We start from the raw sequence: 15,276 nt of genomic DNA, 5'->3' as shown, positions 1-15,276 counted from the left end.
TATAGGTCTTCTTTTGCTCTTGAAGATTGACTACAGTTGAGTAGGGGTGAACGGAGAGGACCTAAACTATGGTATTAAACATATTATATATATATATTTAAAATAATTATAATCTGTTAAAAACTAATCTTTGTTTTAAGTTGGTTTTGTGATCTATTGTAAGGTGAACTGAAATGGGAATGGACTACTTTATAAAGCAGATAGTTCTGGTCCTGAAAGCTGAGTGACGAATAGTAGTGATTTACACTAACTAAAAGCAGCATGCTACTGTTTGTATCAATGAACAGCAACCACAAAGTTACTGTACTATATGTTACATAAGGATCTCATTTAATAAATGAAATATTTAAAATAATAATATTTTTATCAACATTTGTGTCCATTCTTATAAAAATTAATTAGCAGAGTCTGCCAATTAAAATGATAATTCACTATAACACTGAGCATCTTATTTAATTTTAACATTTGAGAATATACTCAATACTTTATTTTCTATATAATAAAAGAATGAAGCATTATCAGCACAGACAAAATCATTGGTCTGGTTTACATTCTGTACAGAAGCATACCCTTTCTCAAAAGCTTTGTTGTTGTGTGAAGTAAATTAATGGACGTGCTGCCCCAACCTGGAAGCCAAACTAGGACTGATATCTCACTAATCGTAATGCCACAATTCCCTTGAAACCACAGTCAAAAAGGTAACTGGTATATTTACAAAATTCAAGTTTGTATCAATACAATATAAGAAAAAGTGCATCAATATATAAAAAAAAAGAGTAAATGTCCCCCTCTAGATTAATTTGATAATGAAGAATGATGCATATGAAAGAGTAAAATAATGCTGTATAATTCTTTTACGTTACTAGAGGAGGATATTTCTTAAAAACATACGTAGTAAAGTCTATAACAAAATTTGTTTTCTATTCAATAAATTATGACCACTGTGGAAAAACGTAGAGCTACATACTCCAGTGCCTAGTATTAAATATTACAAGTAAGGTCATTACAAAATAAAGTGAGCCAACTTTTGCATTTCTTTCCCAAGCAAGCACCAGAAAATCTAAATGTTTCAGTCACAGCCCTTTGAGGTTTTTTGTATATTTGAAGAGTCAGACATAGGATTTGGCCGAGGATCAAATGTAATGACTGAGCTTTCAAAGACCATGTGAAAGCCTGGTGTTCCTTAAATTCTTTCCCCTCACAAAGCTGTCCGTTTGAACGTGTGCTTTCCATAAATGTGTCTCTCAAAAGAATGTCCTGCTGTGGGGGTTTTGATCTGGGGTGAGAAGTGTGATGGAGACCCATCGACGGGGTCGGCTCAGTAAGCAGTGCGGGCACGGCGAGGGTCATTGCAGTGTTTTTAGGGAACAACAGGTCGTCCAGTGCACAGAGCGTGTCCCTCTCCTGTCTTACATTTCTTCATTGCCACAAGTCTTACATTTTCTTGCGTTCTCTCTGTTTCAGAGACGTGGTGTGTTGCTGTGGGTCGGTCCCTGAGAAGCGGGCCTGTCTGAACCCTTTGGAGCACCCTGCGTTATCTTTCCTCTGCCATTTTACCATTTGCGTCGTTCTCTGCCTCCTCACGTCGCTTCTGCCTTTGGAAAAATCCCAACTACGGGAGTGAAAAAGGAAAAAGCTGAACATGACTTTGTGTTTACATTTTCACGTGTTTGTTGGTTATTTTTATATTACAATCAAACTAAAATGTGTTTTAATAATTTATTATGAACCTTTATACTACACATTACCTTCCAAAGTGCTAGAATGAGGAGAGAAAGAAGCAACAAGCCACCGAGTGTGCTGCCTATGATAATCCAGATGGGAACACGGTAATCCTCCTCTTTCCTAATTTCTAGAAATATCTGAAAAAACACAGACAAGCAAAATTTAACATGGAGTTTAATCTTCTGTAGATTCTGGTGCTTAATTTCTGTTGTAAATCTGCTGAGTGTATTTGCTGATTTTATTTATTTCAGTTTTCTGTCACACCTATAGATGGCAGCACCTTGCAGCACTATGGAAAAGAAGCGACTTGCACTGCGGGTCCTTTCGGTCCCCTTGGCTCCAAATTCATTTACTGTGGTGAAATGTTACACATTGTAGCTCACCAGAGGACGCACTTATCTCTGAATGAAAGGAACTGGCAGGAGAGCCAGTGTGTCTGGTTATGCTCACTGGAATATTTGCTGAACATGTGAACATTGAATCTTAATCTGACTTCACTGATGGAAATCTTGAAGTGAACAGATAAATTAAACTTTACATTGTTAATGCTTTTGTTGATCAAAATTGCTAAAGAGAGAATTATTTTACCAATTCAGTGTAAAGATGTCTACAAATTCAGCACGTCTACAAATTCAGCCTTATAAACATGTTGTCCAGCAGTGCTTCTGTAATGTGGTTTTCTGCAAATGTGGACGTGTGTCTGACTCACATGTCTGACCGGCCTCTCCTCATGCAGAAACATGGGGCTGGATGGGTTTAGCTCCGCTGAGGCTGTCGTCACCAGCTCAAGGGTTTTGAACTTCAGCTGACCATGACAAGAAAAACAGTTTTCAGTTTCTTAGACACTTACTCCAGTACATGTGAGAAAGAAAACGAACAAGTTCGAGAGCTGAGGGTCTAGGAATGTGGTAGAAAAAAAATCTAAAAGAATATCTTTGGAAAACATTATACGTGATATTGTAACCATTCAATTTGCCAAGTGTTTTACCACTAAAGCTGGTGCATTCTGGTGTGTTCATGTGTGAAACACATGGGAAAGTCACGACTCGTAAATACCCTCTATTGTTTTGTTATTTTAAACATTTTATTTTAAGCCCTCACTGAATTTTTTTTTTAACAAATTCTAAGTTACGTACAAAGACCATGTGACTTGTTGTCACTGCTCTAGTCATAGTGTGAGGTTTTGCACTATTTGTTCTTGGCCACCATGGACTACCATAGTAGGAAACATTACTTTATAAAAAAAATCTGAACACAGATGAAGATATTTTGAAGAATATAGGACAGCAAACTGTTCTGGGGCCCTTTTCACTACCATTGCAACTTTTCCTACTATGGTGTCAATGCGGTCCAAGAACTGTTTGGTTACAAGGTTTAGTCCAAATATCTTTATTGGGAACAACTATAGAGTGAGTAAATGATGACAAATTTTTTGGGGTGAACTGTCCCTATAAAACGATTTGGGGAGATGCTTCCCCTGAGGAAAGCCGTCATGTAGTGTTGCAGCATCCCTCAGGCTCATGGCCAGCTCTGGTTAGGAAATACAGTCACCAGACATGACACGCTTGCCATATTGTGTCAAGATGAGCTACAGTTTAGAGCTCCCAACATGATAATTTGGAAATGGTTTTGAAAGTTTTCCCCACTTTGTACAATGAATTGTAACTGAACAGCATTTACAGTAACTTCACACGATTGTTATTTCAATGTCATGTTTACTCACAGCATGCAGCGCATCGGTGCACAGAGATCCACTAATTTTCACACTGACATCTCTGTAGGACGGCAGGTTGATGGTGCATTGCACTGGTATAGCCAGGGTGTTGGAATAGTTCTGTACAAAAAAACATTTTTCATTAATTTAATTCATTTTCTTTTTAAGATGAAACGCAAATTAAGATGCATTATAAAACTCCAAACATCAGACAAATGAGAATCTTCAAAACACAAGAACATGCATTACAGAATTGAAGTTCTGTGAAAAGTATGCGTAATTTATGGGAATAGTCATTAAACTTGACTGGTTTTATTTAGAGGAAAAAACACTAAATATTTTGTACAGATCTGCTTTAAATCACATTTTGTAATGTGGGCACATTCCATTTCTATTGGTTCAACCAGACAGCACAACGCAAACTTTTAAAATCACATTAAGGATCAAACACAACATGTTACACCCTAATGTTTCCAGTACTTACCAATTGTGATATTCGTGAGAGGTCCTCTGGAGAGGCCCGACTGTGTGCCACGTGCTGAGGGGGGATACAGTGACTACCACCTACCTAATGGAAAAAAAGCAGGAAGCACCTTTACCTTACACTGCAGTATATAGAACTATATTATATCTGAATAATTACTATTAGTAGGTTTAGAAACATTTTGGTAGTCCTAAGGAGTCTGATATTATCTGGGTCGGATAATAAGTCTAGTTGCTATCCTCTTACCTGGTCTATGTGAAAATCTCCTATTTGCAGGAGCTGGTTGCCATTTTTTGTAACTTCAGGAATTGCAATGTACAGTTGCAGATCTTGGACCGGGAAAAAACCAAGGTTCTGCATCTGTAATACATAAAGAAAACATTGCGTCACCATTAGGGTCATTTTGTGATTCCCTGCCTTATAAGTAACAGATCATCAGTTATTACACCTCACCTGAAAAGTAAAGTTAAAAGGAGGATTGATATCACTTGGTTCTTCTAACGAAATGTCTGGTTTAAGTTCATATCGGGTTGGGTAAAAATCCCTAAAAGAGAGAAAATCTATAGTCATTTATTACCAGAACTACACACAGTTAATAAAAATATTGAAACGTGCATATATCCTACCTTGTAAAGAGCAGATCAGCCTCATATCTCAGCATGTAGAAAATAGCATTAACGTTATCGTGTAAGGCCACTTCCTCACCCTCACTGCAGAGACAATAAAAACAAGCATGACAAACATTCCAGTCATCCTGTAACTCACGAAGCACTAACACTTGGCCGCGTGTGTGAATAGTTTCATATTCCAGCTCAGACAGCATCGGTGTCCAGGCTACTTTTCTCTCTAAGTTTCATAACAATCCAAACAGGGGGCTCATCTCACAGGTGGACTGTTGTTTTACTCTCAAGAACATTTAGAAATATTTGTACTTTATCAAAGTGTTTATATTTTTCTTATTTAAATTAAAGTGTACATCTTACTTTTTATTCAACTATATTTCATAAATGCATGTAATTTTTTACCTTTAATAGTATTTTTTTACAAGTATTTTATATTTACTTGAGCAAAAGCAAGAAAGAACTTCATTTTAATGTACTTAAATATTAAAATGAATCTACTTAAGTATCAAAGGTAAAAAAACAAGTAAAAATGCATTTACGAAATGTAAACGAGTAAAACGTGATACCATCCAAATCCACCTCTGCATTCTACTGAACTATACTGTTACTATCAATGTATAATATTTTTATTTTCATATTTAATTTTATGGTATATTATGGTTATGCAAACTTGGATTTAGTTGTGATGAATGTTAGCAGTGTGGTGCTACCTGGTGACCTCCAGAATGAGCTGTACGTGATCCAGCAGCACAGAGTTACTGAATTCAAACTCCAAACGAAACGTAACCTAGTGAATGAGAGACAGAAAGAAATATCAATAACAGACAAAGTATTGTCATAACAAGTGACTGACCACTGGATATTCCCTTTCAAACATTCGCTCGATATCTTACTTTGGGAATGCTTCTAGTGCGACAGATCCTGGAATCACCAATTGCAACACGTCTGTCAGCTGACAGATCAATCACGACAGTGATGCGGGAGTCCCGCCTCCCTGATATATATACCACTGCCGGTGGTCCAAACTTCATTCTCAATCTCTTCCCCGTGAAGATCTAATTTGGAAGGTATCTCTCACCAGGCACCGTCAGAAAATTGTATGTTTTTGGGCAGGAAATTGGCGTGTATGAGCAAAACAGTTTGCTGTAAAAACATCTATTTTCAACAGTATATTGATGTCAACAGAAAAAGGGAAGTCAGCACAGATATTGGAAGAGGAAATAAACTCTTAATTGAGCAAAAGAGCAATTTGGGTTGTACCGCCGGAAGACAGCCATCACGGCTTTTAATCGCAATATTTTGTCAATCCCAAAAGAGGTCTCCGCCCATACTGAATTTGCGGAACCTCAATAAACACCTCAGGAAGTACAAATTCAAAATGCTAACGGTCAAAGCCCTGTACCAGTTTATTAGTCCCAGAGACTGGTGAACATGTCTCTCAAAGACGCATATTTTCACTTAAGCAGGTTTGCCTGACGAGTTTTTTACAGTACCAATCGGGTTCTCGCTAGCCTATTTGGAAAATCTTCGCCCCATCACAGGAACAAGTTGAGAGAGATCATGTCCCCTTTGGAAAGAAATTATCTACTTGGGTCTCAGACTGAACTCAGTCCTGTATCAAGCATTTCTATCGGAGTGACACATCAGGTCGATTCATGGCTGTATATCCATTTTTTGGAAAGTGGAGTCCCATTTAGGCTATGTTTACGTATACTGGGGCTGTTGGCCTCGACAGTTTCGGTCATTCCGCAGGGACTGTTGCGAATGAGAGAGTTTTAGCACTGGAAAGTGGCACAGTGCTTGTGTCCAAAACGTCACCTCAACCACAAAGTGATAGTTATATCCCTTTGCATGCTTTCTGTCTCTTGAAAGATCGCTCCCCTCCATCAGTTAAAGCCAGAGTGCTTTTTCAACCTGGGACAGTACAAACAGGATTAGCTTCGAAGTTGTTCCTCAACAGGGATCGAGATCGACTGAACGAGACAATACTGCTAATGTGAGTAATATTTATCAACTGTCTAAATTGATGTAAATGTACGTATATATAGGAGGATAACATTAGCATATGATAGCGAATGGGAGCTAAGTCAGTCACGGGCTAAATAGAACATTCAAAGCTGTTTGTTTTGCTAATAAACAGGGGCAAACACTGCAGGTTAGTTTCGTTTTAAACGTCTCAAATTTTTTTCAGCTCAAAACGGCTGAAAAATCATTCACAGCTTACTATGTTATGCTTTCACATTGTGTGTGTAACGTTTTAATTTGTCAAGGACAAACGCTTAAATCCACGTTATTCCGCTGAGATCTGCAGGTACGTAATCCGTGGATTTTAGGCAAGCATACACGCACAACCTGAGCGCTGTTTGCTGTGACATATTTTTTAGTCTCCGGACTATTGACATGATTTAAGACGTTTAAAACGAAACTAACCACAGAGGAAAACATAAGGAAACATAATTTAGCTAAGCCATTGCAGTCCTACATGTTTGCTGTCTTGACACGCAGGATGGAAGGGGGGTGGGGTGCGCTGTAACTCATTATCATTTAAAGAAACATGCACCAAAACGGGTTACTGTGAGCAAAGCTGTTTTTGACATGCCAAGAAGGGTTTTGTTTACACAGCCATTGATTGTTTTTAAGCAAAATATGTTCCAGACATTTCATGAAGACCCTAATAAATCATACCAACTTGTTGAAAGTGGTCGTCTGAGGAGACCTTTAAGGGTTACAGGTCTGCCCCAGAGGGTGATTGAAACAATTCACAGCGCTAGAGCACTCTCAACACACTCTGGGTTTGATTGGAAATGGAGCGCGTTTGAGCAGTGGTTCAAGCACAGACATATCGTTACGTTTCTCTGCTCAGTTGCGGATGTGGTATGCTTTCTGCCAGATCTTCTAGACAAAGGCAGATCCTTTTCTACAGTAAAGGTATATCTTGCTGCTATTTCTGTGTGCCATGTGGGGATGGACAGCAATACTTTAGGTCAACACCCGCTAGTATGCAGGTTTATGTGAGATGCGCGGCTTCTGAACAAGGTTTCAAAGCCACTGATTCTGCCCGTGGGATCTGTCTGTTGGCCTTAATGTACTTTCTCTATCCCATTTGAGCCTATAGAGACTATTGATTAAATGCTTCTTTCGCTAAAGGTGGCTTTATTATTGGCTCTTCGACCGCAGAGCAGGTTAGTGAATTTCATGCGTTGTCAGTTCATAACACTTGTATGGTGATTTCTACGGATAATTTGAGAGTAATTCTCAAAACTAATCCAGCGTTTGTGCCTAAAGTCAACAAGTCGGCTCTCGCATGTAGGCAGGTGATTTTACTGTCTTATCATCTGCCACCTTTTTCCTCAGAGGAAGAAGAGTGGCTTCACTGCTTGTGCCCTGTCTGTGTGCTGCGTCGCTATGTGGATATAACAAAGGCACTAAGAAAGAGTAATCAGTTTTTTGTATCAGTGGCTGATTCTCATAAGGGCAAACCTATTTCTCGTCAGCCCCTATCCCACTGGGTAGTGGAATCTAATATATATTGTTATAATAGCACGGGTCTTAGCCCACGTAGAATATGGTCATCCAGAATATGTGCTTTATAAGTACTAATAAACCGCCAATATGCCAATGATAGGCATGCTAATAAGCAACTAGTTATTAGTGAGAATTGATCCCTAAAACTAAATCCTATACTTAAGTGATGCCTGTATGGCATCAGATTTATATCACCAGGACTAACATTTTTAAAACATTTAATACATCAAATTTTATTGTCCTTAATTTGAATGACTTGAAAATCTTTTTGTATGAATTCACCGTCCTAAAAATTCGGTTTGTGAAATTCAGGTTTTTATTATTCAAATTCACACTTTCAGACCGTAAAATTCAGGTCGGCTTTCAGACGCTCACAAAAGTCCAGGAGGATGGTGAAGTGGAGGCGGAACAGGGGAGGGATGGAGGGCCAGGCCCATGAAGGGAAACAGTGTTAGGTGTGGTGCAGAGGCGCAGGCTGGTCAGGCGGCCATGGAGGCAAAGGATGGTCAGGCAGCCAGGGAGGCGCAGGCTGGTCAGGAAGGGGAGTGGTGGCCATCTTGGACGACGAAGGAAACTCAGAAGCGGCCATCTTGGACGAGCCAGGGAACTCAGATGCGGCCATCTTGGACGAGGCAGGGAACTCAGATGCGGCCATCTTGAACGAGGCAGGGAACTCAGATGCGGCCATCTTGGATGAAGCAGGGCCCTCAGTGGGTTCAGAAACAGCCTTGTCCCTGTGCGGACGAACAGCGCACAGCCCAGACACATAGCTGGGCAGCAGCCACCACTGTCAGAGCAAACTCCAAGGGTAGAACCTCAGGTACGCACACCACCGGACCTGGGACCACTGGACTTGAGACCTTGGGAAAACCGGCCAACCGCACAGACGCCATTGGAGTGACTGCCAAACCTGGAACCGGCCATCATGCGAGGGGACTCTGGACTAGAGGCCATCTTGCGAGCGAGCTCTGGACTGACCCCATCTTACATGCGGGCACTGGAATGGTGGCCATCTTGCGAGTTTGTTCTGGGCTAGTGGACATCATGTGAGCGGGCTCTGGTGAGACGGCCCTGATAACCGGGGTGGCCACCATTACCGTGGAGCTTGCCTGAGGCCTGCTTCCCTCCCCCAAAGAAACATTTAGCTTCAGCCTCTTCCTCCGCCTCTCCCACAGTGAAATGTGACCCACAAGACAACAGTGCATAATCAATGAAATAAGCCAAGGACCCTCGTGGACCATAACGGTTGGTTGTCGTTGAGACTATCATGGAAAAGTTCAAGTAGTACACAGTCCGGATATAGAGAAAAACAAGCGATGTATAAGAAATTTTGCAGATGGTCCTCGAGGAAATTTTTATCTTGGCGAAGACGGGCCAAACGGACTGCTAGATCCATAAGTGGTCAGTCGTTCTGTAACATACGAGTAATCCAGGCAGGAAGCGGATCCACATGCAGTTTTGGATTTATTCAAACAAAGGAAAACTAAAACAAAACTAGGTAATTCACAAAAGAAGTTCATAGACAACAGGCAACGGGCAACATGCAACATCCTGGGGCAACCATTAACACAGAACCAGTGAATAAAAGAACTACACAGGACAACACAGGAAACAGGAAAGAAAACAACAAAAACTACAAACTAAAAATCCAAAAGACAGGGGAACACAGACTGAATCGTGACAAATACAGATTACATACAAACTCTGTTAGCTAAAAGTTACATGTATTTATGAAGGGACTGCTTTAAATTCTCTGCTTAGAGGAAATGAAAGAACTTGGAAACTGTGGGCAAAGCTTCATTCTCCTTTGGAGTGTCACAGAACAGCATGGAAAATCCTTCCTGTCTTCCTGAGTTCTCTTGCTTTTATTTCACTTTCACCTCATCATAATCTATTCTGAGCTGAACCAGGATCCCCAGCAAGCCCATAAAACCCCTCCACAAGCATGTAGCTCCAACGACCTCCAGACCTCAACTCAATGAATCAGGACTCTGTGAGAAGCATGTGACCCATTTCGTATCAAAGCATTACTTAACACACAATACATTTCTGTGGTCCAGTTCAGACAGAGTGATTGACTGACTTTATATGTATGGATCCAGTAAATTAACAGCAACAGTGTTATTGTTACATTCCAGAATAATACAGTATGTCTTCTTTTTATAGAGATGCTTAAACACAGACATAGGTGTCTGAGTGAATCTGTTTGACTTTGTGAGTATGTTTTTGCAATGTGGAAGAGTCCATTTTTGACAGATGCACAGACGGGTGACGTGAAGATGTCTGTTAGTGTTTTGGACTGAGTGGTCTATTGTGTTTGAGAAAGAATTGCTTTCTTAAGTATATGAAGGGAGCTTTGACCCTGGCTTAACCTTCTAAGGTCTAGTGTTGCTGAACATGGCATAAAGAATGTTTTCATAAAGACTTTACTGCAACTGACTTGATGTCAATATTTAAAAGTGCATTTATGACTTCAGTACAATGATGTCATCATAATGAATCATGCTAAAATCATATTATTACATTGACACAATATTTGACCTGGCTCAATTTCCTGATAAACTCAACAGCATGGTTTTAGAAAGCTTGGCAACTGTGTTGAATTATAAAAAGTGGTAACACTTTACATTAAGGTTCCCTTCATAAAGCATTTATAAATGTGTTAATTAATGATTAATAAGTAATTTACAAATGCATTTTAAAGCAGTTATAACTGCATAAATAAATAGGAGGATTCTAACAAAATACCTGCCAAATAGTTAGTCATTTTTAACTAACATGTTATAAATGATTAATAAATGTATTTATTAATTATTTATTTCACTACAAGCAGATTCATTATTATCTTGATGTTTTTTTGCAAAATAGGCTATCAGACGGAGACTGTTTCCTATTATTGTATATTTCATAACTTATTTCACTTTTCCGAATGTCTGAATGTCTTACGGTGCCCTCCAGAATGCTTTCAGATCATGATGCTTATCCAAAGCATTATTTTCTTGCTTACCAAGATAAATTCATCAAACTTTTGATCACTTTTTAACACTAAAGAACAAAGATTGTTGTAAACTTGTTTGTTTACGATATTTTATTAATGATTCAATTACTTCCAATAGTTAATAAAAACCAAAAAACATAATTATCTAGTATAGAAACAGAATGCTTGCTCATGAGGCTACATCTCTGATTTGAATCAAACATTTAGAAGTATTGACAGCCCATGAAAGTGCACTTTACAGAAAAGTGGATGCCTGTGAAGTATTCAATCACAACTTACAAACACTAAACTTTAAAATAAAATGTAAGAGTTAAAAATGTTTGCAAGCACAAAGTGTGCCTTCATATAGTGGATTCATGTGAACCATTTATGAAATATAAAATAATAAGAAAAGCATAACATAACGCCCTACAGTCTCCAGTCTGACAGCCTGTTTTGCAAATAAATATTGAATAAATACATTTATTAGGCATTTATATCATGCAAGTTAAAAATGGCTCACTACTTGGAAGGTATTTTGTTAGAATCCCAGTTATAAGTACTTTATAATGCATTTGTAAATTACTTATTAATCATTAATGAACACATTAACAAATGCTTTATAAAGGTAACCTTAATGTAAAGTGTAACCTACATTGTAAATATGTGTGCAGAGGTAAATATGTAGTTCTCAGAAGGATCTCATAGGCTCTGTTTCAAGGAAAAGGCTTAAGGCAAGTCCCAGACTAAAGGCATTTTTATAAAAGCGACATAAATATCTTAATTCAACTAAGGCATAATCCTGGTTTAAATTAGGCCATAATGTTTAATGCAATAGTCTAACTGTTAAACAGTGGCTATAAAACCAACTCACCTGTGACTTTGCTCTCATAAAGGGTGCGCTGACATTGCAATTTTTCACATATTTTCTCTTCTCACTTCGGCAGTCTATATGTATATCAGAGTTATCCTAAAGAAAAAGAGAAAAAGAGAGATTAGCTGGCTTTGACTTACAGAAACATTGTTTCCATAACGCATTTATCAAAGGCCATTAGTATTAGCATCATTTAAAGGTCCAGTGGTGAGGTTGCGAATTGCAACCAACGGCTCACTCCACCCCTCCCTTTGAAGCACTAGAGACTGACGGAGAACAAAGATGTTGTAGCGCTTTTGCTTTTGGAGATAACGTATTTACAAAACATTGCATTTCTGTCAATAGATCCTCCAAATAAATTATACAATGGACCTTTAACAGCTTATTATCAATAAGCTAATCAATTCTTGTCAATTAACAAACAACAAAAAATCTTGGTGATGTTCTACCTTTACTATAAGGCTGGAGAAGCGTAGGTTTGAAGTGTAAGAGATGTTTAGCTGGGTCCTATAAGCATTCTCTCCTCTGTTTTCTAGACGTACATCCACCACCATCCTCCTTCTCGAACCCTCCACGATGCGTTCAGGAGGTTCAGCTGAACTTTGACTCCGACACAACACACTCCCTGCGCGAAACGCCTGTGCACAAAACTGCCTACGGATGATAAGAGTAGACATAAGTCTGTGTGCTTGTGTATAGCTAGTGTTTTAATCTCCCTGTCATCTTACTTGCGATTTAACAGATCGGTCTGAGACTGCAACACCAAATCTGGAACACAATGGTCATCTTCATCACATCCGTTCCAGAAAGGAAGCTGGAGAAAACATGTATGGCCATTATGTTTTATATGTATCAATGAATTAATCAAATAAAAATGAACATCACGTAATGATATGTGAATAAGGTTAATATTGTTTACATACAGTGCTCTGTTTACGCTCACCTCTGTTTTTACTGTAGTTGGCCAGCTATCGTCCAAAACTGGGCCTTGGTCCGGGTCCAGCAGTCCAGTATCTACATTGAATATGATGGGCCTGGCATAGTCGGTAGTCTCCTGTACCAACATAAAAAATTCATGAAATCTCCAAATTTAAATAAGTACCAAATATCAAGTACCTCCACCATTATCAAATCCAAGACAAAATGCATTTCATGATGTTGACTTGAGTGAAAACTAACCATCACATGGAAGTAAATGTGGTCACATCTCTCCTGTCCGGGAAACAGTGTGAGATTCTGAGGCTGCTGGCGATCTGGATGATCAAACACGGCGCGAGGGTTAAAACGCTTTTCCTCTATGGATGCAGTGTATCTGAGGGCTAAGGAAAGGAAAGAAAATCTTATATAAGACATTGGTTATCCATATCACTACATGAAGGACATACAGATTAAACCTGATTTATGGTGATAATATAGCTGTACCATGTTTATACTACAGAGTTAATATAAGCTACCAGACGATAAACCTAATTTATGGGCAGAAAAAAACTATACAGTACTTCAAATATCATACTCTATATTTAAAACATGTACCAATAAACAGTATACTCAATGCTACTCAACACATGTGAAGAGAATCATCCTAAGAAAAAAACACACACTCTCGATCTCCCCGGATGACCATAAAGATGAAGACATGTTATCTCTCTGCGACCATTACCCTGCTTTCACACCCATGACATTGGTGATGGAGATACTCTGAGGTTGTGAAGGTTAATTAAAAACAGTTGTTCTGCCCTGTGGTCCCACACGCTACTACATATAACACCCTGACCTTCCAGCACATGTCTTTCAAAACAAATATATGGTCACAGAAGCCTTATGACAAACAGCAGGTGGGCTCTAACTAGAGCCGTCCTGAGAGACGGTGGTGTTTTGAAGCAGCAATCCAATGCCGTTAGCCCTCTGCCACACTTTGTTGCTTCTACTTAAAGTCAACACTGCTTTTTATGGCCCGTCCACACCGAAAAGGTAACTGTAGGTTTCATCGAACACACACACAAGCCTGTGTGTTATATGATTGTATTTCCATTGTATTGTATTAAATTAAAACTATTTAACAGTTATAGATTCTTCGCAGAGGTCTACCAGAGGTTAAGTTTGAGTCACATTACATTTGTTTATGTTGTTGCCGCTGAAACCATCTAAAAAAGAGAACTATAATGATAAATATATTGGTGTTCACATCAACGGTTGACAACCTTATTTATTCTAAGCTTGCACAATGGGGTGGACTTTGATTGCCTGTCAATGTTACAATGTAAAACATTATCTTGACAGTTTTTTTCTAGTTCTCTTTCTAAATGTGAATGAGCCAATACACCAAAAATAGTTTCACTTTGAACAAAATTCAGAACTGTCCAAATATTTTGGGCTCATTAGATGCTTCACCTTTAGATTTTAGTGTGAGATATGAAAGAAATATCAATGCAGACGTCCAATTATTCATTTGAAATGATAGTATGAGTACGGTCTCAGAGTGACATATCAAACATTAACTTAGTTTCAGGCATGCCCACTGTATTATACACGGTGTCTATTGTGCTTGTAAATATTCAGGGCTAGCTGAGCAGATTAAGCTCTTTTTTTACTTCCAAAGCCTATCCTGAATCAACAAAGCAACACGAATCAAGATATAACTATGTGTCGCACAATTCGTCACTACAGACAACATCCTCTTCATGCTAATACGTTGCGTGCTGAGCAGGAAAACCTTAACTGAACTTGACCGTGAATATCCAGCTGGTTGATGGAATGAGAAACCCTCCAGATGTCCACTGTTTAGTCTCTAATAATGTAATCAAGAGATATTCAAGTGAACTTCATGATGAGAGGAAACTGTTGCTTTCAAAGCACTTCCAGTTTCAACATAACTGCCTTTTCTCTAAAAACATTCCCAAGGAAGGGAACAGTAAGTGTAATGTCTGTTTTACTTTCCAATCAATACATTGACCAAAGTACTGCAGCAATTCAGCAGAGAAACAGAGATCAGGTTCACTATACAAAGAGTTCTTTATATGAATGAAAGATGTGAATGAAAGAAACTTCACCTTTGACCATTTCCATGTATCCAGTTTCCAGAGAAGAACGATTAAAAAAATATCTATTGAAAGTGGTATGTGAAATCTTTTTTAATAACATGATTCATTGCGATTCATTCACTGACCTATTTCCTGTGAATCTCTGATAGGTGTCCGAGCTGTGACATTCAGACATACAATAGCCGACATACAGGTCACATCCTTCTCTCCTCTCCGACAGTCTTTATTGAATATATTGATCTTGCTGGGCTCAAATCGAACAGTGACGTGGATTCGAACAACACTTCGAGACCTGCGGTACAACAATTACACA

The 15,276-nt window shown here is 38.8% G+C and overlaps 1 protein-coding gene across 1 annotated transcript in view; it reads right to left on the bottom strand.

Moving 5' to 3' along the window:
* Positions 1-464: 464 nt before the first annotated feature.
* The window catches only part of itga11a (integrin, alpha 11a), a 48,082-nt gene continuing 33,270 nt past the window's right edge, over positions 465-15,276 (bottom strand). Inside the window, exons 16-30 of the mRNA XM_056752344.1 lie at positions 15,089-15,255; positions 13,102-13,241; positions 12,866-12,976; positions 12,651-12,736; positions 12,372-12,576; positions 11,923-12,018; positions 5,257-5,333; positions 4,550-4,633; positions 4,377-4,467; positions 4,170-4,283; positions 3,924-4,007; positions 3,449-3,559; positions 2,435-2,530; positions 1,749-1,862; positions 465-1,612 (exon numbers count right to left, since the gene is read on the bottom strand). Coding sequence (XP_056608322.1) covers positions 1,535-1,612; positions 1,749-1,862; positions 2,435-2,530; positions 3,449-3,559; positions 3,924-4,007; positions 4,170-4,283; positions 4,377-4,467; positions 4,550-4,633; positions 5,257-5,333; positions 11,923-12,018; positions 12,372-12,576; positions 12,651-12,736; positions 12,866-12,976; positions 13,102-13,241; positions 15,089-15,255 — 1,654 coding nt within the window. The 3' untranslated portion in view covers positions 465-1,534. The remainder of the gene's footprint in view (positions 1,613-1,748; positions 1,863-2,434; positions 2,531-3,448; positions 3,560-3,923; positions 4,008-4,169; positions 4,284-4,376; positions 4,468-4,549; positions 4,634-5,256; positions 5,334-11,922; positions 12,019-12,371; positions 12,577-12,650; positions 12,737-12,865; positions 12,977-13,101; positions 13,242-15,088; positions 15,256-15,276) is intronic.

Source organism: Triplophysa dalaica, chromosome 1, assembly GCF_015846415.1.
Source record: "Triplophysa dalaica isolate WHDGS20190420 chromosome 1, ASM1584641v1, whole genome shotgun sequence".
Lineage (NCBI taxonomy): Eukaryota > Metazoa > Chordata > Actinopteri > Cypriniformes > Nemacheilidae > Triplophysa > Triplophysa dalaica.
This window is presented reverse-complemented; position numbering and strand designations above follow the sequence as displayed.